Raw genomic sequence first — 26,824 nt, 5'->3', positions numbered from 1 at the left:
ATATAAGATTATCACCCAAAAATTGACAATTGTCACCGGTTGACTTTCTTTCAATCCTATCACCGGCATAATCGGCATCACATAATCCAATTAGCTTATAATCTAAGGATTTCCTATAAAGGAGTCCAAGATTAGTTGTTCCCTTCAAATACCCGAAGATTCTCTTGGATTTGCGGTCATATGAGATTCTCTAGGATACGATTGGAATCTTGCACACAAGCATACACCGAATAAAATATACGGCCTAGATGCGGTGCGGTATAACAAAGAACCAATCATACCTCTGTACGACTTCGATCTACTTTAGCTCCTTCATCTTCTTTGCTTAAGGTGCATGTAGGATGCATTGGAGTGTTCATCACTTTACAATCTTCAAGCTTGAACTTCTTCGAAGCTCCTTTATATACTTTGATTGATGAACATGTTGGAGTAAGCCCTAATAGCCAATCTATGTTGATTGGGTTTGGCTTTGTATCATGATATTGATATAAGTATATATTGTGAATATATAATATAAGACATTTCTTTATTGATTTTGTTTTGTTTCAAAATAATAAAATCCCTAGAATAGTTAGTCCGTTTGATGGAACATTAAGTATAACTTAATTGTGAGACCCCGTTAAACATAAGGAAACTATTCTTAAAGTATCCGTAGTCGAACTTTATTGAGAAGTGGGATATCATTAAAACATAGAGACTATTATGTGGGTAGGCTGATGATCACATCTCACGGATCATGGATAAAAGAGTTATCAAGTCTTCACATAGATATAAATATTAGGAGTAATATTTATATTGGATTGACCCGCCGTGAGAATACTACATAGTAAGTTATGAAATTGTCATAAGATATTCTCACAATGATAATAATGTATATCACTCTTAGACCTGAAACCACTATGATCCCTAGATGTGGACTCAAGTGCTTTGTTGCCATTCTAACGTTGTCTATAAAAGGATAACCATAACGTTGGTTGATGGGTACTTGATGAATCATGCCGAGGGACATGAGTGTCCTAGATGGGATTTGTCCCTCCTCATAAACAGGAGATATATTGTCGCGTCATTTTTCGGACGGTCGAAGGCTATTTGATTCGGCGTTCGACCCGCTTTTGATTTCACGACCGAACATTTAATTCTTTTCAAAAGAAAGTGGAAAAAGGTTCAAATATCACATTTTTAGGGATTTAGGGTTCGGGGGTTGGTTATATTTAGGGAAGGTGTTAAGCACCCTAAATATTCATAGTACTCTACGAGAACCTTTTGATTTTATTTAACTTTTGTGCTATAAACTTGCTTGCTTTAAAAAATGGAATTAACAATGATAAAAGAAAATTAGAGACCTAAATTATCTACATTTTTATTGATTTGGAAGGACGCGTGTCCTTTGCCCACGTACCCGTGAGGGATCAAAACCTCGTAGTTCGGGGTTGAAATTGCCGTTTGATTTGTTTTGTGTTTTTTAATAGTTTTTGAAAAAGGTTTTAAAATGAAAAGCCAAGAGGCAAATTGGAATTTGTTTGTATTTTTGATATTTGAAAGAAAATAGACTTAAAGTAGAATTAAATTGATTGATGATTTGATTAAGAAAATAAATAAAATGAACGATCACTTGATTTAAGATCAAGGTTTGTTTATGAAAATATTTTTGTGATTTGATTATTTGAATGTTTTGGTTGTTTTGAATATGATATGCAAATTATATAAACAGAATGAGAAAAATAATGTTAAACCGAAATATAAGGTTATTTTAACCCGGACCGTAATACTACTGGAGAACGACTATATAAGCATAAGCATAATATTAACGAGTTGATTTAGGACCGGAGCACTTTCTGGATTAATTTAATTAAACAAGGACCAGATCGTTACGGAGAATAATTAAATTTAAACAAAAATATATTATTAACGAGTTAATTAGGACCAGAGCATTCTGGATTGAAGTGTGTAGTTAATGACAAAATTTAAATATGCATATAATAATAGTAGATAATAGAATGTAATGCGAAAATAAAATAAAAATGCATGAGAACTAAAATGGACCAAGAGCACTCTGGATTGAAGTGTGTATTTAATGACAAAATTTAAATATGCATATGATAATAGTAGACGATAGAATGTAATGTAAAAGAATAAAAATACGAATGAATGCGAAAATAAAATGGACCGAGCACTCTGGATTGAGGAGTGGACAAAAATTTAAATATGCATGATGATGTAATAAACATAAAAAGTAAAAGAATAAAATGCAAAAGAAAATATGAAAATGCAAGAGAATGTTAAAATGCATGCAAAATAAATAAAGTTAGATGTTGGGGGTGTATGAAGTGATATGGGGGTGCAGGGAGTGAAACGAAGGTTGTTGGGCTTGTAAAACAGAAAGGGCGCTGGGCTTGCTGTTGGGTATGGGGTGGACCGGTTCAAGCCGGTTCAATGGCTGAACCGGTCTGGTTTAAGTGTATATAAAGGTTTTGGGACTAGTTTTTTCATTTCCATCCCATCCTTCTCTCTCTTCACTTAAAAGAGCAACAAAGCTCTCTCTTCTTTCTTCTTAAACATGAAGAACACGGTGGTGTTCTTCCTTCCCACCCGTAATCCGGCGAGGTAGGTGGTGGTTTCCGGCGGTGGTCGGCCGGCCGGTACGGCGGTGCACCACGCCGGAAACCTAATTTTTTTTTATATTATTTTTTTTATTCCGATTCTTTTCTCCTCCTCTACCCTTTTCTAAACTCGGAATTTTCAAACAAACAATCCCAACTCTATAGATCTTAACAAAGAAAGAAAGAACTACCTTTTTATGAATTTATTGAAACGGATTTGATTGTGTTAGTTTTATGATATGGATCGGTTGGGATAGATGTTTGGATTTGGAGTGTGTGTGTGTGTGTGTGTGTGTGTGTGTGTGTGTGTGTGTGTGTGTGTATTGGGCTGTGGTGATGATGTTGGAGGCCGATGGTGTTTTGAGGTTTAGTGATGGTTCTTGGAAAATCATGGCTTATGGGTTGTTGTTGTTTGTAATGAAAAATTGCGAGTTGAAATTGTGTTTGTGGAAGAAATTGGCTGGAAAATTTGTGTGTTTTGTTTGCTTGAAAATTCTTCCCTTTTTGTGTTATGCGAGCCGCGCCCCCTCTCTTGTGTGTGCAAGTCGGTTCTATTTATAGAGCTGGAGTTGAGACATAGAATTTGTTAAAGTAGCAACAAGAAAACGGCCATGGCTTGGGATTAGGGAACATAGACGAGCATGTGGGAGCCGTGAATTTGGATATTATCGGACAAATTTTGGACTTTTGATATAAATAATAATAATAATAATAATAATAATAATAATAATAATAATAATAATAATAATAATAATAATAACAACAATAAATAATAATAATAATAATAATAGTAATAATAATAATAATAATAATAATAATAATAATAACAATAATAAATAAATAAATAAAAACTAAAAGTAATAATAAATAAAAATTGAGAGAAGAGGGCCCGACTCGGAACCAAATATGAGGTATTTTAAAATACCTCTCTGCCGAATTTTTTCGCTAAAAAGTCAAAGACCGATCGGGGTTAGAGGACACGTGTCGGTGTATGAATGGAGGATCCTTAGGTCAAAATTTGGGGTATGACAGATGCCCCTATTTAAGTTTTCTTCGTCCGGAGATTTGGAGATGGAATCTTTGATTTGACGGGCTGAAGAGACTTAAATACCGAAAGTGCACCAATTTTGACCTAAGATGTTATGAATGCAATGCTCATGAATATAAATGTATGCGGGTATGCGATGCAACTATGTCCGCAACAATGATAAACATATGCCGACCTGGGACAAACGGATAATGATTCTTTGGGGATGAAAGAATGCTAATTACCTTTGAAGTGGTAATAGTGAACATTACGAGGAAAGAAACCGTCTATTACTTTTGAAGTAGTAAAGACGAACGCAACACTTGTCTATTACTTTTGAATTAGTAAAGACGAACGTAACAAGCAATAAAAGTGTCTATTACTTTTGAAGTAGTAAAAGACAAAGTCCGTTACCTTTGAACCGGTAAAGACGAACATGACGGGAAATAAAATTGTCAATTACTTTTGAATTAGTAAAGGACAATGTCTATTACCTTTGAACCGGTAAAGACGGACATGACGGGAAATAAAATTGTCAATTACTTTTGAAATAGTAAAGGACAATATACTGTTACCTTTGAATTGGTAAAGACGAACAAGAAATAAATTTGTCAATTACTTTTGAATTAGTAAAGGACAATGTCTGTTACCTTTGAACCGGTAAAGACGAACAAGACAGAAATAAAATTGTCTATTACTTTTGAAGTAGTAAAGACGTGTCCGTCACCGTGAATTAGGTGAAGACGAACATTTAAGAAATAAAACCGTCTATTACTTTTGAAGTAGTAAAGACGTGTACGTTACCTTTGAAATGGTAAAGACGAACATAATAAATAAAATTGTCTATTACTTTTGAAGTAGTAAAGACGTGTACTGTTACCTTTGAAATGGTAAAGATGAACAAGAGATAAATTTGTCAATTACTTTTGAATTAGTAAAGGACAATGTCCGTTACCTTTGAACCGGTAAAGACGAACAAGAAATAAATTTGTCGGTTACTTTTGAATTAGTAAAGGACAACGTACGTTACCTTTGAACCGGTAAAGACGAACAAGAAATAAATTTTTCAATTACTTTTGAATTAGTAAAGGACAATGTATGTTACCTTTGAACCGGTAAAGACGAACAAGACAGAAATAAAATTGTCTATTACTTTTGAATTAGTAAAGGATACTCGAGATAAGGTTTGAACAATTACCGGGGAAATTTGGATAGACATTGGTAAAGATGAATATTTGGTGGGTCCTGCTACTTGAAACAAATTTTATTGGTGACAAACTCTGAAACAGCCACATTGGGGATTACATTGTTATGTATTGGAGTAAGACATATGAAGTCTAACACAACCATGCATGAATGATATTTGTATGCATGTTATGTATGCATCGTTGAATGAGTGTATGCATGTATGAGTGTATGAATGTAGGGATGTATGAATGTATGAGTGTATGAATGTATGGATGTATGAATGTATAAGTGTATGAATGTACGAGTGTATGATTGGATTGTGACGGGTGAACACGATGAAACGAGATAAGACGGGTAAGATGGGAGGCGGATCGACGATGCGGTACAAACACTCGACAAACTTCCCTGGAGATGATACTATTGTGAGCAAATAGAGCCGTTGACGGTGTAAAATCGAGGCACAAGGTAGCAACCGATGCCTCCCGGGGGTAAAGCTCATTGTTGACGAGAAGTCCGGAAGAAGTTACCATTTGTAGACCGGTGCGAGTGTTCCTTCATTGGCATGCTTCAGCGATCATGTTTTTCTTTGAAAAATCCCTAACTTTTGCCTGGACCACCCTTTCGGGTTTTCAGTCCACCGGGAGTATATTTTTTATGCCCCTAATTTTTGCCTGGACTAACCTTTCGGGTTTTCGATCCACTTAGGGACGCTCTCTATTGCCTAAGCCGTCTTTTCGGGTTTTCAACTTAGCGAGCTTTGATTTTTTTTTTAATTTGTATTATATTTTTTTGTATTTTTGGACCGTGACAACATCTTGCCCAATGTAGAAGTTCTCTCCACAATGCTTAGCCCTGTTTCTCTTTCGGAATGTAACCGTTCTCGAGCCGGATGTCGATGTACGCTTCCCTTACTCACAAATTCAAAGAGAGTGTGTTTGTTGTTTACACTTTTCAAAAGACGTTAAAAAAGTTTTATTTTTTTGAAATTTTTTTTTGCTTCAAGTATTGCCATAAAAAATAGAAGAAATTTTTGCAAATAGAATAAATGAGAGTTCCAAATAAATGGGCACATGCTCAAATTTGATGAATTGAGTGGTGGCCTACCAATGGCGTGGTTCCACGGATCTTCGAAAATTTTGGAAAATGGTAAATATAGGGGAAGGTATATTGAACACAATAACTGTTATGCTCCCTAACAACTTTGAATTGCCCCCGTTCCGAGTCTTTGATCGCAGATGCTTCGAATCGAGAGGTTCTTTGGTAGCCGGTATGCCCCAAGTGGATTGTCTTGCCGATCGATGCGGTTACTTTGTCATGATCCTTAATTTTTGCATAGATCGCCCTTGCGGGCTTTCAATCTATCGGGATGATCATTTTAGTTCATGTCTCTAATTTTGCGTGGACCGCCCTTTCGGGTTTTCGGTCCACCGAGACGCTCATTTTTGCCTAAATCGCCTTTTCGGGTTTGCGATTTATCGAGCTTTTTTTGACGAGTATTTCTTGACTGCATTGGTATTCACATGACGTGCGAGTTTGCCACCATCCAAAGTTGTAACGGTCATTGCACACGGGCCTTCATAATTAGGCGTCCACTTGTCCACAGAGTCCGGTTGGGAAGATAGTACATTTTTGGGTACAAAGTCTCCTTCTTGAAATTCACAAGGACGAACCTTCTTGTTGGAAGTTTGTTTCAACCTCTTTTGATATAGTTGTACAAGGTCGTCATGCATTTTAAGTTCAATCAAGTTTGGACTTTGGCAAAACTCCTATCGTAGGGACTTCTACCTCCACGGGAAGCACGACCTCCAAGTTGTATGCGAGAGAAGGAGGGTGGTTTGCCCCTGTTGAAGTGTGTACCGAAGCACAATGTCTATGCGGTGCAAATGGTATCATCTCGTGTCGGTCTTTGTAAATGAATGCCCTATTTTGGACAATCTTCTTGATTTTTGTTTGTAGCTTCGATGGCTAAATGCCCCGCATGTGAGAGATCTCATCGGGAGTCTCTTCATTCTCTTCTTCGGCTTCGGACACACGGAACTCAAAGTTGGAAGAGAGTACATGGTTAATGTGTTCAACGGGTTTATTAATGCATGATTTGATTATTGATTTTGAAAAGTATAAGTTGTGATTATGCGGATATTTGAGAAAAAAATTGGTTTTTTTTTTATTACCATTTTTCCGAAAAAGCACAAAATACAAGCAAAGTCGGGATCGAAGCGACTTTTTATTAATGATGGAAAATACATGAAGCAAAAGCTCTACACAAGCTCGCTTTCGTCTCGGGCGGGACGAAAAGATTTTTTTTGAAAAAGTGTAAAACAACAAACAAACATTTTTTGAACAAATGAGTAGTAGAAGGAAACATCGACAACGACACGATTGCAGCTAAACATTCCATGTACCACCCGAAGCTCATGGACCACGCTCAAGTTGATCCATTTTTTGTGTTTGTACTAGTGTTTGCATATGCGAACCGAACTTGGATGAAGACATCGGACCACTTTGCCGACGGATTGACCTTTGGTAGACGAGAGACAAAACATGAGACACGGACTAGAAACTATGAATGATGTATGATATGTTTATGCAAAAAAAATGTACAATTTTTTGTTATCGAAGGATTTGTCAAGGTGAAATGTAAACATCGCAGATGAACATGATTTCATTTGAAAATTTGTAAAGATATTGCAATCGGTTCTATTTTCAAAAGGTAAGAACGAAACCAAAGAAGAAGTTCTTAGCAAAAGCAAAAGCTTAGTTAAGATTTTTTTTTAAGTTTGTATTTCTTGGTGTTCTTTCTTACAAGGTCCGTTCCTCTGTGATGTTTGCAAAAAAACTTGTCTAAATCCTTCGAAATTTGATGGAAAAGTTGTTTATGGATGAATGCATGTATGCATGTTTATGCTAAAGAAACGGAGAAAACTTGGTGAGATTTAAGGTCCATAATGTTGGAGTCAAGGGTGACAACGCCATTTGGTAAGGACTATGGTTTAATTTGCACTTGTAACAAGGGTTCTACCAAGTTCCCAAATTGCAACCCCCTTATGAATATATTGGAGTATAGGAATGCTCCTATTCCAATAACATCCATAAGGTAGTACGGTTTGAGTGTAGTATCGCGTATCAACTAAAGACAAGAATGCTCTTGGTTTAGCCACCGCACTACGTCCTAAAAAGGCAAAGATGGGTTAAGGGTTACTAAGGTCCACGGCTTCGACGGACACTCACATTGAAAGTAATAACGTCAACACGAATGCTCATGTTAACAAGACTACTACCTTCCGTGAGGCCTCCACCGAGTAGGGTTATCACTTGTAAACATGGTCCAAGAATGCTCTTGGTATGTCACTATAATTTTACCCCATCCTATCTTATATTTCTCTCAAGTCCGGGTATAGGACTTACTTTCTCACCGCTCACGTTTAAGAAATGATAAAGAAGAAAAGAGAACAAATATACACGTAATATAAAAATTTTAGCAAGTTTATCGCACAAATTTTAAATAAGGCCAAGTTAGGCTTAACCCTCTTACTTTTGGTCCCCAGTGAAGTCGCCATTCCTGTCGCGTCATTTTTCGGACGGTCGAAGGCTATTTGATTCGGCGTTCGACCCGCTTTTGATTTCACGACCGAACATTTAATTCTTTTCAAAAGAAAGTGGAAAAAGGTTCAAATACCACATTTTTAGGGATTTAGGGTTCGGGGGTTGGTTATATTTAGGGAAGGTGTTAAGCACCCTAAATATTCGTAGTACTCTACGAGAACCTTTTGATTTTATTTAACTTTTGTGCTATAAACTTGCTTGCTTTAAAAAATGGAATTAACAATGATAAAAGAAAATTAGAGACCTAAATTATCTACATTTTTATTGATTTGGAAGGACGCGTGTCCTTTGCCTACGTACCCGTGAGGGATCAAAACCTCGTAGTTCGGGGTTGAAATTGCCGTTTGATTTGTTTTGTGTTTTTTAATAGTTTTTGAAAAAGGTTTTAAAATGAAAAGCCAAGAGGCAAATTGGAATTTGTTTGTATTTTTGATATTTGAAAGAAAATAGACTTAAAGTAGAATTAAATTGATTGATGATTTGATTAAGAAAATAAATAAAATGAACGATCACTTGATTTAAGATCAAGGTTTGTTTATGAAAATATTTTTGTGATTTGATTATTTGAATGTTTTGGTTGTTTTGAATATGATATGCAAATTATATAAACGGAATGAGAAAAATAATGTTAAAGCGAAATATAAGGTTATTTTAACCCGGACCGAATACTCGAGAACGACTATATAAGCATAAGCATAATATTAACGAGTTGATTTAGGACCAGAGCACTCTGGATTAATTTAATTAAACAAGGACCAGATCGTTACGGGAGAATAATTAAATTTAAACAAAAATATATTATTAACAAGTTAATTAGGACCGAAGCATTCGGGATTGAAGTGTGTAGTTAATGACAAAATTTAAATATGCATATAATAATAGTAGATAATAGAATGTAATGCGAAAATAAAATAAAAATGCATGAGAACTAAAATGGACCGAGCACTCTGGATTGAAGTGTGTATTTAATGACAAAATTTAAATATGCATATGATAATAGTAGACGATAGAATGTAATGTAAAAGAATAAAAATACGAATGAATGCGAAAATAAAATGGACCGCAGCACTCTGGATTGAGGAGTGGACAAAAATTTAAATATGCATGATGATGTAATAAACATAAAAGTAAAAGAATAAAATGCAAAAGAAAATATGAAAATGCAAGAGAATGTTAAAATGCATGCAAAATAAATAAAGTTAGATGTTGGGGGTGTATGAAGTGATATGGGGGTGCGGGGAGTGAAACGAAGTCCGTTGGGCTTGTAAAACAGAAAGGGCGCTGGGCTTGCTGTTGGGTATGGGGTGGACCGGTTCAAGCCGGTTCAATGGCTGAACCGGTCTGGTTTAAGTGTATATAAAGGTTTTGGGACTAGTTTTTTTCATTTCCATCCCATCCTTCTCTCTCTTCACTTAAAAGAGCAACAAAGCTCTCTCTTCTTTCTTCTTAAACATGAAGAACACGGTGGTGTTCTTCCTTCCCACCTGCATCCGGCGAGGTAGGTGGTGGTTTCCGGCGGTGGTCGGCCGGCCGGTACGGCGGTGCACCACGCCGGAAACCTAATTTTTTTTTATATTATTTTTTTTATTCCGATTCTTTTCTCCTCCTCTACCCTTTTCTAAACTCGTAATTTTCAAACAAACAATCCCAACTCTATAGATCTTAACAAAGAAAGAAAGAACTACCTTTTTATGAATTTATTGAAACGGATTTGATTGTGTTAGTTTTATGATATGGATCGGTTGGGATAGATGTTTGGATTTGGAGTGTGTGTGTGTGTGTGTGTGTGTGTGTGTGTATTGGCTGTGGTGATGATGTTGGAGGCCGATGGTGTTTTGAGGTTTAGTGATGGTTACCGGAAAATCATGGCTTATGGGTTGTTGTTGTTTGTAATGAAAAATTGCAGGTTGAAATTGTGTTTGTGGAAGAAATTGGCTGGAAAATTTGTGTGTTTTGTTTGCTTGAAAATTCTTCCCTTTTTGTGTTATGCGGGCCGCGCCCCTCTCTTGTGTGTGCAAGTCGGTTCTATTTATAGAGCTGGAGTTGAGACATAGAATTTGTTAAAGTAGCAACAAGAAAACGGCCATGGCTTGGGATTAGGGAACATAGACGAAATTTGTGTGGAGCCGTGAATTTGGATATTATCGGACAAATTTTGGACTTTTGATATAAATAATAATAATAATAATAATAATAATAATAATAACAACAACAATAAATAATAATAATAATAATAATAATAATAGTAATAATAATAATAATAATAATAATAATAATAATAATAATAATAATAATAATAATAATAATAACAATAATAAATAAATAAATAAAAACTAAAAGTAATAATAAATAAAAATTGAGAGAAGAGGGCCCGACTCGGAACCAAATATGAGGTATTTTAAAATACCTCTCTCGCCGAATTTTTTCGCTAAAAAGTCAAAGGCTGATCGGGGTTAGAGGACACGTGCTCGGTGTATGAATGGAGGATCCTTAGGTCAAAATTTGGGGTATGACATATATCTTTAGGCCTCTTGATGAAATATGACTGTAAAATTGCATGGCCATGCCGAACTAAGTCAATATAAGATATTGGACTTATTCGTTATTCAATATATTTCGGAATCAAGGAATATAAACATTGATCTATACAAGGGTGACAATATTTATGCCTTGGGATCAATAAAGATATCGAGACAAAGGAGTAAGTGTACACATGAGTATTATCATGGAAAGGTTTCGTCAGTATCACTTGACATTCTTGTCACTTGGGTAGCAATGATGTGTTGCTAGATACCGCTCATTGTTTATAATATTAAATATTAGATTTAATATTATTGCCAACGTGACTAGAACCTATAGGGTCACACACAAAGAATAGTCAAAAGAGAAATATATAAGTATGACTTATATAAGGGGTACGTTTGGTAAATAACGCTAATTAGTTAGCAAATTACTAAACTCGTTATTGGGCTTACCGAAGCCCAATAGTGACTTCGACTTGCGAGCACACTAGAAGTTCTATAAATAGAACTCTAGTGCTGAAGTTTTTGGTTACACGTTTTGAAGCAACCCCTTTCTTCTCTCGCACTTCCAATTCATTGGCTAGCACCGAGTTTTGGAGGAGCACTTGTTCGTGTGGACTTACTATAGGCTTTGCCGCTTTGCTTAGCCGTGATCGTGATTCGGTAACGAAACTATCGAGGTAACAATCGTATCACCGATTCATGTCAAATTCGTAATGATCCAAGGAAAGAAAATCGAAATTCTTCTTCTTCTTCTTTTTCTTCTTCCGCTGTGTATGATATCTTTCGATTTTCCTTCGGTGGTATCGTAGCCAATTACGAAACCATGAATCGGATTGATTTGTTCTTGCTTTATGTTTTAATATGATTAAACATTTTGAATCGGAATTAAATAATAAAGAGAATTAAATTGGCATCGTATCATGTTTTCGTGCATGGCTTTTCGATTTGTTTGATGTTTCGGAAGCCGTTTCGGTGAAGTATCGACATATCGATTATACATATCGACGGGAACATGTTTGGAAACAAATCAAATTAGATTATCTTTTAAAATTGTTTTAAGAGATAATAATATTTTCGCAAATATTTGATTTGCTAATATTTTGATATTCTATAAGGAATTAATTTGGAATGCAAATCCATTAATAAAATAGAATATTAAGTGTTAATATTTTATTATTTAAATTTAAATATTAATTAAAATTGATTGATCAATATCATATATGTGATATATGATTTTAATACAACATCATTATATGTGATATATTGATGATATCATTCGTTCAATAGGTTTTATATAATTGATTGTGAATTTGTAGTCAACTCGTGATATTGAGCTTCGAATACCGATTCGGTGAAGCATCAAAGATCCGGTTGTCCATACCGAACAAACAATTGTTAAAACTATTGATGTTTGATTGTTGTATTAGGATACCTAACTATACAAGCGTTGTATTATTATGGTTGTATCATTCGATCAATTGTTTTCAAAGAGATTGTTGTGAATTTGAACAATTCGTGAGAGTGAGCTTCAATATCCGAATCTGGTGAAGCATCATAGATCCGGTTGTTCATGCTAAACAAACAATCCTTGAAAATATTTATGTTTAATTAATTTATTTAATTGGAGAAAGGTAGTAAATTTAAAAGATCATGATTTTGAAAGAGTTTCAATATCATATATGATTTTTGAATTTGGTAATAAAATATTTGCTTAATTTTAGCCCCGTAATTTGTTTTGGAAACAAATTGATTGCCTAAATAAATCAGATTTAATTATAATAATTATTGAGTGTCAATATTAATATAATTAAGCAAATAAAAATTCTACATTTTGATTGTTTTTCAAAAGTTGTTTGAAAGGTAATAAACGATCCTAAATTGATAGTTAATTTAAAAAATCATGATTTGAAATAGTTTCAATGTCATATTATGATCTTTTGAAATTATTTAATCGATTTGCATGACTTTAACTTGATTTGCTTATAATTTAAAAGAATCATGATTTGAAAGAGTTTCAATATCATATATGATCTTTTGGATTTGATCATAATATTTGCCGAAACGATTTGGGTGTTCATAAACGTGTCAAGTGTTGATGCGAAATACGCAATCTAGAATATTTTGGAACACAATCCTGAGATATTTTGGTATGCAATCTAATATATTTTAGTACTTGATCTGAAATATATTTTGGTACATAATATAATATATTTTGGTACTCAATAAAATATATTTTGGTACATAATATGAGATATTTTTGTACTTAATATAATATATTTTTGAACTCAATATAATATATTTTGGTACTCAATTAAACCCCCCAAATTAATCTGCGTAGTGTGATCATATGTCAAATTGACAAGGCAAATTACCTTCGGTCGGCCCGGTTCAAAAATTGATTTTGTAAACATTCTCTACCCTCTTTCCCTTGAACACAATGGATTTGTCTTCCTTGTTGATTACAAGACGGTTGGCTTTCTCAAATAACACATCATAACCATTGTCACAAAATTGACTAATGCTCAAAAGGTTATGTTCAAGACCATCTACCAACCATACATTATTAATTGAGGTAGAGGAATTACCAATAGTTCATGTACCTATGATCTTGCCGACCGGTTGCCTCCAAATTTCACACTTCCTCCTTCCTTCATTGTTAGGTGAGGAAACCGGACTTCTCTCCCGTCATGTGTCTTGAGCAACCGCCGTCTAGGTACCATGATCTTTGTTTCACCTTTGCTCTTAGACATACCTGCATTATTGACATTTTCGGACCCATTGTCTTATGGGTCCTCTCGTGTTAGTACTCGAAAGTTTTACTCTTCGCTTCTTGTACCTTGTGTTGTGAGTTGGGTTGCTTCGATTAACCATCACCTTAGTTTTTCCAACCTTTGGTTTTGGTACTTCGAAGCGATAAATGTCTTCTTCGAAACTTAGACTTTAGAACCTCAGATTTTGGTTTCACCGTACTCGAGGAACATGTTACGATCTCTTTAGAATCCCGATCTTTGAAGTCTTGGAATCGTAGTTAATCATAGCCTTTGGCTTAGAGTTCTTTGGCTTTGAAGTAATCTTAGCCTTAGAGCCGAAGCTTCGAGTTACGATTGAACAACGATTTCCAACTCAGCACCTTCGAGGTACAAAGAAGGTTTTCAATCCTTCCTTGATGCATTCACAACATGCTTTGAGACTGATTTCATTAGGTTTCCCTCCCGAAAAACCAATCCCTCTGCCACTTGTTTACGTAAATGCTATAAATCATTGAAGCCACTCGCTTCGTCAATGCCGGACATGATAAAATCCTCAAGAGCAATTTCATGGTTGCTTAAAGGTTTTTCATTACACTTCTCTTGTAGCTTCGACACAAGAACCTTAGCTTGTCTTCATAAGTTTTACAAATGAAGTCAAAGCCCCTAAGTCCTTCTTCGAAGCCTTCGTATCCAATAGAGTTGATTTTTGTTGTTTCACTAAATCAACATACTTTTCTTTTAAATCCTTCAACTCATTGGTTTTTACTTCAAAATGTGTAAGAAGTTCTTTAAGTGACTCAACAAGTTCATCTCGGGAATTTTAGAATATACCACGTTTTCATCTTCTCGAGTCCGAATCCGATCCAAATTTCCGAAGTTGCCGTTTCTACCAACCCAACAACTATCTTTGCATCTTCATCGGTTTCCTCTTTATCGGATCCGATTCACTTCCCAAATCATCTCGGGTTGCCATTAAACTCGCTTAATCTCGCTTCTTGAATTTTCTTGGTTTGAATGTTGACTTCTTTGACTTGTCCTTTGACTTTTCCTTCGAAGATCGTGGCAATCGGCAATGAAATGTCCAAAGCTTCTTACAGTTGAAGCATCCCTTCGATCTTCTTTCCTTGAGCTTCGGAGTTACTCCTTCGGTCGAAACTTCTTATTCTTCTTAGCCGTATATCGAAGTTTGTTGGAGAGCATAGCCATCTCGGCGGCATTTGGTTCGGAATCGAACATGATGGTTCTTCTTCTTCGTATTCAACCACTTTGAGAGCTTTTGATGACTTGCCTTTGGATGGAAGGGCTATTGATTTACTCTTCTTATTAGACTCATGTTCATTAAGACTTAACTCATGAACTTTGAGAGAACTAACAAGATCTTCGACACTTAAAGTGTTTAAATCTTTAGCTTCCTCAATAGCGGTCACCTTTGGTCTCCATCTAGCGAGCGTACTCACGAGTATCTTGCTCACATGATCAGAAGCAACATAACTCTTTTTCAATATCTGCAGTCCGAGAGACTAAGGTTTGAAACCTTGAGTACATCTCCTCAATAGTTTCATCATCCTTCATCTTGAACAACTCATACCGATGTACAAGCATAAGAGCCTTTGCTTCTCGACCTTCTTGCCGCCTTCATAGTTAGCACAAAGAGAAGCAAACATTGCTTTAGCGGTTGACTTGTCACTCATTTTCATGTACTCGCTTTAGGAATAGCGGTGACAAGTGCTCCTCTACTGATGATATGATGCTTCTTGTAGATCTTCTTCTCGAGCGAGGAGTATGTTTCTTTCTATCAACAGCGGCCTCCTTCTTCATCAAGAACCAAGTCATCACCAACACCTTCTTCTAGTATGTCCCGCAGTTCTTTGTCTAAACTCATGACATAACTATAAAAGTTGGTTTTCCACCTCAAGATCTCCATTGAACTTTGGAATCTTTCCAACACTGGATTTCTTACTATCACTATAATCATGTACGACATTATTATCGCTAGTTTGACCAAAAGAGGGAATATGAGATTCACCGGACATGTTTTTCTCGGATTTTGGATTGTTACACCGTTAGGTGTTATCAACGAACCAAGGCTCTAGATACCAATTGAATGTGAGAAAAACACAAGAAGGGGGTTGAATTGTGTTTTGAAAAATTCTTCGTTTCTCCTAAAAATTGAACACACTCGATCGAAGCTAAGTGATACGGCTTCCGAAGTGATAAACGAGAATACGAACGCAGCGAGTAAAACAGAGAGAGAGAAGAAGAAAGACACAAAGCAATTATACCGGTTCCTTCCACAATCCGGAAGTAGTCCGGTCCCCCTTGCACTTCCAAGGAGAGTTCACTAGAATGTAATATCTCGATTACAATTGCTCAAGCACACGTGCAAGAGACTTCCTTTGCTCAAGCACACACTCGCAAGAGTCTTCCTATGCTCAAGAACACAATCAAGAGACTTCTATGCTCAAGCACAACTGCAAGAGACTTCTAAACAAACAAGATTACAAAGAATAATGTTTGAGATTGAACACTTGATATACAATCGAGAGGTGCTCGCAATACAAATCGGATACGTACTCTAAGACTAGAACTTTGAGAAACAAAATTCTAACCGAATGCAGAACAATTTCAGCGAGAGGTTTGACACTTGTAAAAATGTTGAGAGTCTTTCGTTCAGCATTACCAAATCTCTAAGTCTTCACTCCTTTATATAGAGGTGTGAAAGAGACGTTGTGAAATTGCCGGCACATAAAAAGAGTCGTTGTTGAAGCTTGATCTTTCACCAATGATCTTTTGCCCGATTTGGTTGTTGTCCTATAAGAACCAATTTGAAATCCATTCCTAATCCAAAGGAACGTCTTTGCGGGCGAAGCCGTATTCGGAGCCGTTTTCTTGTCTTGTAGCGTGGACACAAAACGAGTAGTGGAGAAGGTGGTTGTACGGTTCGTACACGGTACAATGTCAACGCTTTCGTTTCTTTTGCAAGCAAATCCCTTCAAACAACTTTGAAATGACCGTTGCAACGTTCCACTAGTCTTCTCGTCCATTGATGAATTTTATCCATGAAACAACTCTTGAATCCTTGAATTTCGCAAATCCGGTTGATCTTCGACTTCCGGTGAAATGGCTTCGATGAGGCGGCTTCGATGATGTTGCTTCGATGATGACGTGGCACTTCAAGACTTCTAGTCTTGAGGAGCACTAGTCTTCGGTAGGGGTGGGAACAGCCATGCCGTCCGACGGGGGCCTATGGCCTAGCCTATTTAAAGCCTAGCTCGGCCCGGACTCGTTTATTAACAAGGCCGTGCTCAAGCTTTTTATAAAGCCTATTTAATTAAATAGGCCAGGCTAAGGCTTACAAAAAGCCTATTAAGCCCGTCGGGCCGGCCTATTAAGCTTTTTATGTATAATATATCTTCCATTATTGATATCGTTGAAGTTTTTTTCTCATAAACTCAAGCCTTCATAAGATTAGTTATTTAGTAGCACATATATTGTTGTGATTATACCTTCATAAGATTTCATTATTTAGTTGTAGATATATTCATGTGCTTTAGGCCTTCGTAAATTTTGGCCTATTTAGTAGTAGGCTTACATGTGTTGCTTGGCTTTGGTGTAAAATAGGCTTTTAAATAGGCTTTCGAGGCTTCATCGGGCCTTTAAATAGGCCGAGCCGGAGCCCCGAAAATGAGCCTATGACGGGTAATAGGCCGGGCTCGAGCCTATAATTTTTGAAGTAGGCCGAGGCTTAGGCCTTACAAAGCCCGACCCGGCCTAGCCTATTTCCACCCCTAGTCTTCGGTGAGCACTTAACTTCGGGAACGCTTTTCTCTCTTCGGGAGCAAGTTGACTTCAGAGCGCTTTTTGTCTTCGTGGAGCATATTGCCTTCGGGAGCGCTTTTGTCTTCGGGAGCATATTGCCTTCGGGAGCGTCTAAGCTTCAATTTGTTGATTTCTTTTGCTCTTTATTTGTTCTTCGGTACTAATTAATGATGTAAAATTTTTAACTATGGTCCCGTACACTTGAACAAATATTAGCTAGTCCAATTTACAATTTTTAATACCTTGTTATCATCAAAACTCATTAAGGTTCATTGTTAAACACATTTTGTTCCAACAAGTTGAACCACTAATTTTACCAAACACTTCAACTAGCTTATCGGTCATCGTAGTCATCGGCTAACTTATCGGCTAAAAGCTATCACTAGCTTATCGGCTAAAAGTTATCGGCTAGCTTATCAAATATCCGCTATTTTTACCTAACAGCCAAAAAAGTAAATAAATAATGTCACTATAATAAGGTGTTTAGTTAGGAGAAATGATATTTGTACAACCACTTTATTATAATTTTTTGACAATTTTCTCTCTCATACTCACATTATATTCTTATTTTCTCTTTTACTTTTTTTCTCTCTATTGTTTTGGATCAATAAAAAGAGATAAAATGAAAGTTGTCATTAGAGTTGTCACAAATGGTTGTACATATATCACTACTCTTTAGTTAGTATTGTTCACAGCAACAAAAAAGATTATCAATTAGCATCAAGAACACCTTGCTCCAAACATCACAAAGACAACTTAGCTCCGATTTCACTGTACCTAGTACACAAGTCAACAGCAGTACATCAAAACGTAACTAAATCCCAAAAACTATAAGCATTCATAGTAGAGTAATGATATTTTGACATCCATTTGATGACAACTTTGTTGACAACCTTGTTTTTCTTACTTCTTATTGGTCAAAAACAATGGAGAGAGAAAAAGTAAGAGAGAGGATAACAACATCATGTGAGTATGAGAGAGAAAATTGTCAAAAGTTGTCAAAAAGTGGTTGTCAAAATATCATTTCTCTTCGTAGTATCCACCCACTAGTTATCTGTTTTTGACTTTAGTCCTTTATATATTATCACCATTTCCTAATTAATTAGAGTCGTGAAATATTGTAATTTTAAGTGGAGATGGAAAAAATTAATTTTGTTTTTTCTCATGAAACTAAAGAGAAATTTATATTTTTTTCATTTCTAATTTTTTTCTCTAATTTAAATTTATTTTAGTATAGTGTTAAATATAAAGCAAAAAGCAGCTGATTATCATTAACTCTGTTGAAAAATGGTGATTATGGTGACCTGTGAGGACTAAATCAAATTATAGGGTATATTTAAAGAACTCCAACCGTCATTTTACGTGACTTCATTATGCATTTTGAACACACTTGCCTTATGGTCAAAGTATGTAGATATGGACGGTGGGTTAAGGTGATTTTGGTGTGTATAATTCTATTATCCACTATCAAGCTAACGACATACCAATCCCCTCATATTCTACTACTCTTTTCTTTTAAGAACTTCTACTACTTTTTTAAAACTAATATTAATCAATTTATATCTAACATCAATATAGTCTTAAATAAATTAAAATCAAAATCATTATATTAATTTATCAGATAATTTTGTATTCTAAAAGGTCTAAAAAATAATATTTAAATCAAAATTTTGTAATTTTACTAAAATTATATTTTGGGATTTAAAACAATCTCATCTTAAATTTCAATTGAAGATTTTTTTTTTATATGTTGGCCCAGTCTTCGAAGTGTATCGCTAAATCACATAAAATTCACAACTAGAATGAGAAGATAAATGCTAGTAACACACATTTTAACACGCTTTTCAATACACTCTTTGATTGCTTAAAATTCACATGAGAACGGCCAAATTTATATGGGACCCACATGATTTGGTGGGAATCATGTGAATTTTAACCAATAAAAAAGAAAATGTGTTGAAAAGTGTGTGTTAAAATGTGTGTTGCTAGCATTCGTCAAATGGGAATCATGGGTTTTGGATTACCTCATGTGTCCTGTTTTAATATAAATATATTTGACTATTACTTTTTTTTTTTATCTTATGGCTTTCTCATGCACTCTATTTTTTCTCTTTAAAATAGCCTTTGTTCGCATTATATAATCCGAATCAAGTTTAATGAACTTTCGGATTATATAATCCGAATACTTTGTATTGCCTGGATTATAAGGACAACAATGACGTATATTATTAAGATCACATAATTGAAAATGACAAACAAATAAAATAAATCTAAACAAACAGAAAAGTAAAGAGACATGATACAATTTCTCATTTTAATTAATATAAAAATACTTTCATAATACATTTACAATAAAATTAAAGTTTATTACACAAAATTGTTAAACACCTAATGCTAATTTATTAAACACCAAATACTAAACATGTGGTAGAAGAAGATGGAGGGGGAACGAGGATAAGATGGAGGGGGAAGGAGGCAGGGGTAAGGTTTGTTTCTCTTCAAAGACGAATGAGACTTTGATGGTCAACCACCCGAATAGATCAACCCGACACCTAGACAAATGGTGCAAATTTGCAGAGTGGAACTATTTTCGTTAACCGTTCATACAATCCCTAAAATACTAGAGTAGAAGAAAAGAGAAGAAGATAATGTAAGAATAAATTGTGAAGGATAAATGACATCACCTTTCTTTGTGGACTCGAGTCAAACCCGAGCTTAGTTGGATTGGGCCTTGGGCTAGTCCAAAATAGTTATAAAAGGGGTATTTTTGAGTTTTGGGGGGCGGACGAGATATATATGGGTGGGAATAAAATTTTACTCACTTGTGTGGTTTTCTCCAGCTAACTTAAGAACATGCCCCATAGTGTTGGGCTAAGTTGAGTTAAAATGAAATCATGTCAGTTTCAAATTGTTTTATTACAATTTTTTTTATGTGGGGTGGTGGTAGTATTTTGTTTTATGTGCAGTATTTGTTTTGTTTTGTAACATGCCTTCAACTTTTAAAGAACATAGTACGAGGAAATGTCTTGCATTTTATACCTTCGTTTATACACGTCATCAATTTTTATGTTAATCCTTGACAAAAAAACTATTTTTATGTTAAATTTGTGTTATTATTAAATTAAATAATAAAAGGGAAATGTCCGGCAATTAAACGAACAAACTCGAAAATAATTTGAAACTCGATTCGGTAATCAACTCGTTAGACTTGGTTCATGAATCAAATGAGTCGAACTTGAGTTCAAAATTAAGCTCGTTAAATAAACGAATTGAACTTGAGCTATGTAAAGTTCGACTCATTTGGTTCATGGATCAGTTAAATATAAAAAAATTATACCAAATCACCACATTAAAGAAATATAATTAACAAAAGAACTGAATTGAAGTTTTTTTTTTTACCATTGCTAAATCAATTAGGCTTATTTAAAAGGTATTATTTTTGAAAGAATTTAAAAGGTATTATAATTATTGCTATATATTTCAATATAAGAATCCCATTTTTATAATCATGTTTCCAATTTTCGTCTCCATAATTTACCCAAACATTTTACTCATCTTTATTATTTTCAAGTGAAACATGACCCCACAATTTTGTATAAACATGATCCCAAAATTTGACAAAACCTAATTAGATCTTAATTAAGCATGACAACAAAACTAATACCCGCGAGTATCCACCCGAACCAAATCCAATTTGACGATATTTCTCCGTTTTGACCGGGTTTGGGTATCGGTTTGAGTTTTCCCCGATTTCAAAACAAGGGTACGAGACGGGTAACGGGGATATAGGCGCCCACCCCGAACCCATACCCAAACCCGTTCCGAATGTAGAAAATTAATTTATTACCCCTTTTCTATAAATAGAAACTCAATCCTAAATCATTTCACTCACACGGTTAAAGTCTTAGTCTTCTATATGACACTCACTTATCATAGTTCTTTCATTTCTCCTTATCTCACACTCTCTCGTCTCTCTCTTTTCCACCATCGGTCATCGACCACCATCATCTCTTTGCTTGATAATGCATTATGTCATTTCACTCGGGGCTGAAAAATACTTTTATTTTATTAAAAAAAATCTACTGCGGGGATGGGGATAGGACGGGGATACCCGAACCCGTCGGAGGGATGAGATTCGATTTCTCATCTCCGCCGGATATGGGTAGGGTAACGGGTAAATATATGAGAGTAGGGTATGGGACGGGGAAGATAAAACCCGTCCCCATCCCGCCCCATTGCTATGCCTAATCTTAACTAGCTCAGTAATGGTTCAAATAGCTTAATAAACAAGGAAATAATGGCAATTGTAAGATTACGACGTACAACATGATATTGTCTTTTAACTTTTCCAATTGTTTAAAATTAATTGTTACTAACTCCAAGGGTTTGGCCAAGTAGTAGAATAACACATTGCCAAAAAAATAAAGGTAAAAAGATAGATCATAGATCCATATTTAAATCCTAGTAGTGCCTTTAGAAAAAGATAAATGTAACTATCTTTGTTAATTTTTCTTTGAACACCAAGGTCTTCTTTGTAGTGAGGAACCATTCCTGCACCTAAATGTTTAAGAAAAAAAAATGTTCTCACTATTATTTCTTTCTTAAAGTTGTTTCCTTTTGGCTCATAACTTTTTTTTCTTTATAGTTGATGAGTTGCTAGTGCGTGTAATGCATGTGACAGCAACAACTTTTTTCACATTTAACCAAAATGAATATTGCTTAATCACAAAGGAGCAAATGGAAACCAAAAAAACAATTGGTAAAATTTTATATGATCAAAAGTTGAAGACTTTATGAAAAATAAACACAGCACAAAACACAATGAATTGTACTCATTATTGCTATATGGCTAAAGGCTTTGCCACAATCTAACCATAATTTTTCAAGCCTTACAAACTCTTATAGTTATAGCCATGCCAATGAACCATGGCCAAAGCCAACAATCCCCAAGGTGGTATAAGCTATGCTTTATACCAACAAGTGGTGACAGTTCAGATGATTCAGACACAGAATCTGTAATCATATCTCCGAGTACTGCAACTCAAACTAGTACATGGCAACAACCTTCTCCGCCACATCCATCACTATCACCGCGGAATCCGGATCCTGAAATCGACTGGCTTTGTCCACCACCACCTCCTCCACTTCCTATTTTTACACCATCACGACTATCAGTACGATCAGTACCACCGCTACAATTTCAACCTGTAAACTCAGAACCTCGAATCAATCCGCGGTCTTCACAACCGTCGCTGCTGTCATCACAACCACCAAATCCAGAACCTCGAATCAACTGGAGTTCGCTCCTACCACCGCCACCACCGCCTTTTTTCCCACCATCACCAACATTATTACCACTAGAATTCCCGGCTTCAAACCCAGAACCTCGTATTAACCTGCAGTATTCAATACCACCACCACCGTCGCCATTACCACGGCAAGATCCATGGGATCGCTTCATTAATACTTTCCCTTCTTTGACCACGCATGGCCGGCCTGATGACGATGATCATAGTCAGTTCCTTCGAAGTCACATGGTGAAAATCTCAAAGTTGCATTTAAAAGATGATCTCTCTCACTGTCCTATTTGCATGGAGGAGTTTAAACTTGGTGACCAAGCATGTCAGTTACCCTGCAACCATACATACAAGTTCGAATGCATTCTTCGTTGGCTTAACACCAGTAAAACCTGTCCTGTTTGCAGGCTTCAGTTAGATGGTTTTGAAGGACAAGGTAGTTCTTATAGCATACTTGATGACGACGAGAGTTTGGACCTTGAACCTCAAATTCCACCACAAGTAACTAATAGTTTGCAAAACCTTTTTCAATCTTCTCTGGATTCTCATGTTACAGAAGATGATGCAGATGAAAACTCTGATGAAGCTGAGTATGCCAGTGCATGTGATGAGTTAGGTTGGTATTAATCAAAGTATTCCTAGTTCTTAAATTCAACTATAAGGGTTATAAATTGATGCCTATATAGATGATTGTAATTTTGAAATGAATCATATGATATACCTGACTTGTATTGCAATTTGGGTTGATTGTTAATTTGAATGATGAGTTTCTATAACTGATTTTAGTGGTTTTGTTCAAGGAACGATTTCTTTTAATTCGATAATGAGATTGCTCGAGTCTATAGCAATATTCTTATTGAAGATGCGACAGATTTCAACCTGATGGACTATATTGCAAAGATATATACGAGGTGTAATCCACATGTTTGATTAGGTCCTCCAACAAGAAAAACTCACATATTTGACTACTTATGTCTGTCTAATATATCTACTATGTAATTGAAATTTTAACAGAATACATTATGCAAACTATCGTTGGAATTAATATGAAGTACTGATAGAAACACGGAACACTACACGTAGGCACCGACAATAATTTTACAAAACAGAAGTGGTTAATGTAAGCTGTAACCACATGTATCAGTGTTGTGTCGGTGTCGGACATTGACATGTGACGGATATCAAACATGCCTTAAATCTGTAATGTCGATGCTATGTATCGAAATACTGGCTATATAATTTCAGCTACATTTTAATATCAAATGACCATTTAGTCTATCAGAAAAGCTGTGCTGCGACTATGAGTAGCATTAACTCAACAAAGAAAATATCATTCACTAAATGATGTATTATAGGAAAATGTTTAACATATATTGCACAGAACAAAAAGAATAACGATATTTCATGTATCAAATCAAATTTGTAACAAATTATCTCCACTTCTGTGACATACATTCTCTCCTGTAACTAGCACAACTATTGTTGAAATTTAAGTTCCTCAAATCATTGTGATATTTACAAGTATCTGGGTTGATGGTGAATACCAGCATGGAATCCTTCTGTATGTTGCGTTCTTTAATACCATCTGCAGTAAATAACATTGTAAATATCACAGTTTCTCACACGATTAAGGCTTACTAACAGTAGAGCCAGAAAAAATAGAACTGATAATTACTGGAGGGATACAAAACAATGCTCCAATTCCATTCATTTAATTTTTGCAGTTTTCAAATTATACTACGCAACATTGTTATAGCGCCACTATTTGACAACATTTTGTACTAAAGAGCCAAGTAGGAAACAGAAGGGATTTGTTCCAATTCTCTGGAATATCAAGATTTTTCAGCTTTATAATTCAAGTAAATAAATTTAAATGGACCGTGGAAGCATTCAGTCATCTTTACCTCTGAAAGCAATAATTCTGATGTTTTATGCAATATTGCAATATTGTTGATCCACATGACACTTGGAATTTTGGTTTGGTTTAACTCAACCCTATAAAGCCGGCTTGTAGAGTTGGGAATGCCTCCCCACATATATACTTATTTCCAAGACTTATTTTATAGTGGGACTCTAAACACACCCTCTAAGACCCAGGACTGGACATCTAAAGAGTAAAGCATGAAATAAGGAACTTGATAATGGGATACATGATAGCGAGTGATCCAATGGATCTTGGATAGGCTCCAATACCATCGTAGAATTTGGGTTAATTTTGTTGGGGAGTCCAGCGAAACACAGGAAACAACAACAGGCTACTGATCTGACCCAAAAACTGAGTTCATATATGATGGACTAACTCTAAGCTCATGCTTTTTGCTTCTGTTACTTGTTTTTACTTAAAAAAGACATTTTTATCAATCATGTATCTTACGATTCAAAAAAATAATTAAAATCAGAAAATAGGTCTTCCAATTCGCGGTACTAATCTCGATTTGATAACCATGTTCCCAAACAAAAAACAAGTCCCTACTAGAATCGAATCAGCCAACCATGACCAATGGAACTCCCTTGCTAAAGTATACTATTGCCTATACATATTATGCTAAATTCAAAATCTTTTGGCTTATTCATAACATTCGCATCAAGCAAGATTGTCAAATTTAGATTGCTGTAGGTTTTTCAGATCCATCTCAAATAATGACCTATCCAACACAAAATTGTTTACTTTCCAGATGTAAAGTAAATAAAAAAGAAGAAACAGTTAAACATATCACACTATGTTTTATACATCGAGAGAAGGTGACATTCTCTGGCAATACTATCTAGGTAGAAAACCATACAAACGTGAAATCACATTTAATAGAATTTTTACCTGAGACTACTGGACTTGTTATCAACAGAAACTTGGTTTCCATCTGCAGGAACATGTGATGAAGGTTGCATTTCGGACAGTTCGAGCATAACTAATGAGCTCGATGGAACTAGTGCAGCTAGATCAGGAGGCTGATCTTTGCTCGAAATCAACATACGAGGGATCCCTTTCGATGGACTTCAGAAATTTGTCATGTGCATTTAAAGCTGCAAGTGCAACGTAACTATTAAATGATCGCGCATAATAAAATCGATCACATAGTAAATTTCAACTGATGCTTTCTATTTCATAAAAACTATCTTATAGACTATTATTCCTAATTTAATTCCATTGGTAACAGAATCCATAGTTAAGACTTTGTAAGAGGGCGGTGTTGAACATATATCATTTGCTATATTTCTGTATCATTATAAAATTAAATCATTTGGTAATGGTGATTGACATATGGTATGCTCGTATGCTAGTTGTTTTATGCCAATTTTGTTCCAAATTAGTTTTTGTTAAGAACATGCCAAGTCTAAATCATGATCCCTTGCTATTATTTTGTGTACTTTTACTCAGGTTTGTTCAGTTAGCAAGTCCTATGTTTTGTTTGGATTAAAAAGAAGACTAACATACGGTTTGTGATCAGCTAGATCTGAGGTAATGTACTATAGCAGTTTAATGTCATTATACTTTAAATGTACTCAATTGAATCATGACTACATCTTCATGGTGGGCTATAAAAAATTATAATGTCAAAAAATAATTATAAATTAAACGGGCTAGCCCGAGCGTCGGGTTAAAAAGGCCCGGTTTTAAACGGGCCTAAATTTTTGTGTCCAAGCCCTACATTTTTTCGGGCTTTTGCGGGCCGACCCGTTTTGACAGCTCTACGAAGGAGAGGAGTGGTAGGTAAGTTGTGCCGTAATCGCCTCCGCAATGCCGGTGATAAATCACGGGGCCGGCCCTACGAATTTCGCTCTTCTCCCGGCAAGTTTCGCTCGCGCCCCGGTGAAATACCCAAACTACTCATGCGTTAGTTAACTAACGCAAGTGTAAAAATGTGCGCAAGTTAAGTTAAGTTGTGTGAGTTAAGTCACGCAAAGTGACTTAACTCACTTTTTTTAATTTATTTACTATATTCAAATTATTTTATTTACTTTATTCTAATTTATGTTATTTACTTTATTCTAATTTATTTTTTCACTTTATTCTAAT

At 35.4% G+C, this 26,824-nt stretch overlaps 1 protein-coding gene and 1 long non-coding RNA gene across 2 annotated transcripts; one reads left to right on the top strand and one right to left on the bottom strand.

The window, feature by feature from the left end:
• The first annotated feature begins 22,084 nt into the window (after positions 1-22,084).
• On the top strand, positions 22,085-23,608 carry LOC146922459 (uncharacterized). Its single transcript, XM_085715375.1, has one exon. It carries the CDS (start codon positions 22,426-22,428, stop codon positions 23,434-23,436), a length of 1,011 nt encoding a protein of 336 aa, XP_085571501.1. The 5' UTR covers positions 22,085-22,425; the 3' UTR covers positions 23,437-23,608.
• Positions 23,609-24,114: 506 nt separating this feature from the next.
• On the bottom strand, positions 24,115-26,287 carry LOC146922458 (uncharacterized). Its single transcript, XR_015012476.1, has 2 exons — positions 25,625-26,287; positions 24,115-24,394 (listed from the first exon to the last, which is right to left on the bottom strand). It is a non-coding gene; the product is annotated as an uncharacterized LOC146922458 (long non-coding RNA).
• Between the last annotated feature and the right edge of the window lie 537 nt (positions 26,288-26,824).

This window comes from Medicago sativa, chromosome 5, assembly GCF_051527215.1.
Source record: "Medicago sativa cultivar Bolivia chromosome 5, Bolivia_mono, whole genome shotgun sequence".
Taxonomy (NCBI): domain Eukaryota; kingdom Viridiplantae; phylum Streptophyta; class Magnoliopsida; order Fabales; family Fabaceae; genus Medicago; species Medicago sativa.
Note: the sequence above shows the minus strand (reverse complement) of the source record. Positions and strands in the feature narration are given on the sequence as shown.